At 43.8% G+C, this 4,975-nt stretch overlaps 2 protein-coding genes across 2 annotated transcripts in view; both read right to left on the bottom strand.

Annotated features, from left to right (window-relative positions):
* Positions 1-813, bottom strand: part of slc7a9 (solute carrier family 7 member 9) — a gene marked incomplete in the record, with an annotated part of 30,834 nt that extends 30,021 nt beyond the window's left edge. Inside the window, 1 exon segment of the mRNA XM_014025038.1 lies at positions 334-813.
* A 196-nt stretch (positions 814-1,009) lies between these two features.
* LOC106529572 (regulator of G protein signaling 9 binding protein) lies at positions 1,010-4,405 on the bottom strand. Its single transcript, XM_014025040.1, has one exon. The coding sequence runs from the start codon at positions 3,788-3,790 to the stop codon at positions 3,047-3,049; it is 744 nt and encodes a 247-aa protein (XP_013880494.1). The 5' UTR covers positions 3,791-4,405; the 3' UTR covers positions 1,010-3,046.
* Positions 4,406-4,975: the final 570 nt, after the last annotated feature.

Genomic DNA, 4,975 nt, shown 5'->3' with positions numbered 1-4,975 from the left:
TGTGTGTGTGTGTGTGTGTGTGTGTGTGTGTGTGTGTGTGTGTGTGTGTGTGTGTGTGTGTGTTGGATGGTTGTGGCAGAAAGGACGAGTTGAAATATAGCTGTTCAACCTTCTGTGCTGTTTGCAGTCTTCTGGAGGTTTCTATGGAAACCCAGCATCTGAGTCCAGATGAAGTGATGATGATGATGATGCAAGGGTTTGTCTGAGCCTGGTGTACCTTTTCTTTTGTGAAGTTTTGTTTATATGGCTAAGTAGAGTTTAAATTTTGCTCCAACATTTTGAATTTATCATATAAATCCTTCAAGTAACACTTTGTAAAGTAGTTTTACTCACCTCTAAAATGAGTGGAAACTTGAATTCTGATGGAGATGGCATCAATAGCTGTTTCGAAACCCATTTCAGATGGTGGCATTCACTGCTTGAGTACTCCTGAATGTCTGGATAAGAGTGTCAGCCTGGTGTAAATTACAAGTGTAATTCATGACTCACTGTCAGCAGAGTTTGTGAAACGGCAACAAGAATAAACAAGATGTCTGAAAGCTCCCAGTGATTCACATCTGAGCGCTATGCTCACTGATCTTTACACGTCAAAGTCCTGCTAAGAAATTGAGTCAGCTCTGTGGCCTCAGCTGTAGTTTTTATTTTTAATTATTATTCTTGTCATTGTTTCTCTGCAGATAAAGACAGAGCAAGAAAAAGGCATAAAAGGATTTTTTGAACTGTTGAAATCATGTTTGAAATATAAAAACTCTAATGTGCAATTCTAAAATATTATCCTTTTAAAAGGATAACATTTTAGAATTGCACATTAGAGTTTCTGTCCAATCCCAAATTATCTTTTATAATTTAAGCAGCACCGTTAAATTTCTCCATTACAAAGGTTTATGGCAAGCTGTTAAACATATATTCAAACCACAGTCTTGGCATTTGTCTTTTAGATCTCCACACTACAACACCATTTTATTCCTACTAAAAGGCACTTAAAATACCAAAGATATACCAACACATGAGCATTTTAAGAACCTTTAACAATCACAAAACGTTGAGTGAAATAAAAAAGTTTACAGTGTAAAAATCTTGTTTTAAAGACAATTTTCTCATTTGAAAATTGAACTGCATAGGTCTCTTTGACATCCTTAAACTCTTTTCATAACCACAGTTAAGAATAGCTCCCCTCTCAGATCATACCTGTAATCCTTATTCCAGATCTCCAAACTAAATTGACTTGTGAGATTGTGGGCAGTATAAATATTCACTGGTCTTAAGTTTAGCTGTATTTCATATATTCAAAAATATTGTGACTTTGTTTAAATTAGATCATTTGATTTTGTTTTCTGCCGTCTAAAGCCAACTGTAGTCGGTTTACCAGTCAGTGGAGAACCTCCCCAGGAGCTGATGAGGTCATTTGCATCAATTATATGCTCCTTTATGAACAGACTTTTGATTAAACTTTATATCCAAGTGCCATTTCAACAGATTACTGTCTAGAATTTATGCTAAGTAAAACCTGCACTTATGTGGATGATGACCCCTAGATCAAATAAATTAAGCACCTGTTCATCCTGAGGGTCCTTCATCTGTGCAGGCGCTTCTAATTTTTATTATCTTTGAAAAACACCTGAGAATATCCTATTATACCAGCTCACAAAATGAAAGATACAGGTTTAGATACGCAGGAAAATAATTATCTGTGTATAGGAAATCCAGATGACACTGACTAAAAAGGAAATGGGTATTATTTGCCCTATACCTGTTACAGTTTTAGACTATACCTGTTTGAAAACTTTAAAAAGGAGATTATTGGTTTAACTGCAGCCTAAATTTCTTTAAATTTACTTTATTTTTTTGAAATAATAAAACAGATCCACATGTAACTATCAGGCTTTGGTCTTGAATTATCCGACTGTGCTCCCAAAAGTCCAAGATAACTGTCCCAACTTTGTGCCCGTCCAGAAATATCTGTAAAGACTCTTACAAGTAAAACTATTAGTGGACTGAAGCATCTGTGTGGCTCTCCTTTAGCATGAATTTAACACTAAGGTTGTTAAAGTCTGAGAATAATCTCCTGCTCAAAATACCTCTAAGTACAATCGACGGATGTATAAACCAATAGAGCTAATTATGGTGAGTTTACTTTATGCCCGGTGCAGTTATAAAGGATGTCCACAGCATAAAGAGACACTGAGCTGTCTTCAAGCTACACATGCCCATTTTAAGTGTGTTTCAGAGTTTTATTACAAGAAATAAAGTTGATTGTCTGTACATTCTCTGACACTGCATGTACCAGTTTTTTTACTCATTCCTGTTGCAATGTTAACATTCAAAACTGAGAGAAAACCCTGAAAAAAGAAAAGCAACAAGAATGGGCTTACAGTGAACAGGTGCAATGTTTACGAGACCGTCTCTTCCTGTAGGTCCGAAGACTCCCATGCGTGAGGCTGGAGTTTAAGTGAGACTCAGGCTTTTTGATTGTATTGATTCTATAGGATGCATTAAAACTGTGCTGCCCCGACCACATTCAACCAGTGAGGTGAGTAAGGATCAAGTGAGCCCTAAACAATGGACCTAAAAACCAGACTACAAGGTCTCCCTCTTGTTTCAACACATCTGACTCTTCTGGGTTGAAACCTCCCTAAAGCATCACGTCAGCTGAACTCCAACAGGGATAACTGACTGACTGTCGACTACATTTATGCTTGAGCTTTTCCCACTAATCCACTTGGATTACGTGTTGTTTGGATCATCCTGATGCCCAGACACTGTCACGTAATTTTAGGACTCATTATCCCCCACTCTCCAAAAATACACAACCTACCCCCACACATCAAAACATCACTACGCCCATTCTCTTCCCAACCACACTATGTTGTTCTAAAGGCTATTTTATCAAGTGCAAATCCTCATCTCAGTCGAATACATTCAGGATTCCGAGAGACTCTCGTGTCTAACTTTGACACCAAGTTTCAGACCTCTTGTGTGTCTCTGGTGGAGCTGGATGCTCTGTCCTGGAGGAGTTTCCCTGAGTGGCCCCTGCTGCTCGAGCGTTTCACGACATGATCACTAAATATCCCAGAACCAGAGCCACTGCCACGACGACGAAAAAGCCCACCACCGCGCCGATCAAGCCCAAGCCCCCCTCCCTGGAGCCCCCTCCTCCGCCCTCGTCGTCCTTGGGCTCCTCGTCGCAGATGGAGATGACGCCCACGGAGGAGTTCCCCACGCTCAGGCTGGACTTGAGCTCGGCGCCCGCCTCCTGCTTGGCCACGACGGCCCACGGCGCCACCTGCACCTTCATCTCCATCTCCTCCATCATCTGGCTCACCTGGGTGATCTCGGTCTGCAGCTCGCCCAGGTCGGCCGTGTCCACGTTGCTGTCGGCCTCGTACTTCATGTTCTGGACGCTCATGGCGCGGGCGGCCACGGCGTTGGTGCTGCCCGTCATGCCCGTCTGGATCAGGTGCCTGGTGGGCACCTTGAGGGGGAAGTCCTGCCCGATCTCCAGAGAGCGTTTCATGTCCACCTCCAGGAGCTCCATGCTGCTGGAGAACAGCACCCAGAGGCGCTCGTACTCGGCGCGGTCGTCCTTGCTGATGCTTTTGTCTTTCAGCAGGGAGGTCAGTTTAGTCCTGTTGGCCACGGCCAGCTCCTGGGCCTTCTTGCGGGTCTTCTTCAGCTCCTCGCGCAGGTTCTGGGAGTCCGATGTGCTCCCGAGGGCGATGACCAGGTGCCTGTAGCAGGCTGTGACTTTGTTCAAAGCGTCCAGCATTGTTTTGCACTCCTCTTTCCCCATGATTTGTTAGGAGGAAAAACAAGAAATGGAACAAAAAGCAGAAGACTCTTAGGTTCAGTTTAGTTCCCACGGAAGCGCGCGTCCTCTACAAATCCACACAAGTGAGAGAAAACACATCTCTGTCCATCATGTTCCCTCCTGTGTGCAGGCAGGCACTGAGAGCGGCTTACTAATAATACTTCCGTCACCTAAAAGCCTTTAAGATTACCTTTAAGCTTCCCCCCGGCACATCAGACCAGCCACGGGTCTCCTGCTGAACGGAGGCGCAGAGATGTGCAGACCTCAAGCTACAGGTGCCCCAGCATCCGCGGCGCCTTCTCCCCTCTCCCCGTCTCTCTAAACAGAGTCCATCATTTCAGGGAAATGGGACGCAGCCAGCCGGGTGCAAACTGATCTCCAATCAGCGCTCGGAAGGATTAACGAGCGCGCAGCCAAAACCAGCCATGGTGGTGCCGTTTGTCCGGGAGCTGTCCACTTCAGCACCTCGATCGACGATGTGCTTAAATACCAGCGAGCGCCTTCAGTGGTCACATGTGCGCGTACGAACATACACGCGCGCGCGCGCACAGAGCCATTCAGACGGAGGCAAACAAAGGAGCTCCGCTGCTGTTGGTTTGATCTGCTCCGAGCGCGTCCTGCCATTGGTTGCTCCGTCACTGAAGTGGGCGGGCCGAGCCGACATGTCTGTCAAATCACAGCCTTCAAATGTTTGTCTTCCGCCACAATCAGCCCATCCAAGTGATTTCAGGAGATGATCACTGCGAGAGATAAAAAACAGCAACAACTAGAGAAATTGCATTTCCTGTGAAAATGCAAGTGTGAATGCCTGTTGCTGAAAACTTTAGCTGAAAGCTGCTGAAGAAGCTAAAATTGAGCTGAACATGTTAATAGCAAAAGTGCAAGAGTAAGTTGCACTTGAAAAGCTGAAAAAAGCTAAATAAATGCAGAAAACACAAAAAAGGAGCAAAGTATTGCTGAAGTTGCAAAAAAGCTAAAAGCTAAAGGCTAAAATAGCTGAACACAGCAGAAAGCAACCGCAAGAAGCATAAATAACTCAAATTAGCAGAAAGAAGCACAAAAAAGTAAAAAAAAAAAGGCAGACGAACAGTAGAAGGAAGAAGAATTTTAGCTGGAATATCTGAAAAAAGCTAAAACTAGCAAAAAGTAGCTAAAATTTTCACTAAG

This window comes from Austrofundulus limnaeus, unplaced genomic scaffold (genome assembly GCF_001266775.1).
Source record: "Austrofundulus limnaeus strain Quisiro unplaced genomic scaffold, Austrofundulus_limnaeus-1.0 Scaffold452, whole genome shotgun sequence".
NCBI classification, from domain to species: Eukaryota; Metazoa; Chordata; class Actinopteri; order Cyprinodontiformes; family Rivulidae; genus Austrofundulus; species Austrofundulus limnaeus.
This window is presented reverse-complemented; position numbering and strand designations above follow the sequence as displayed.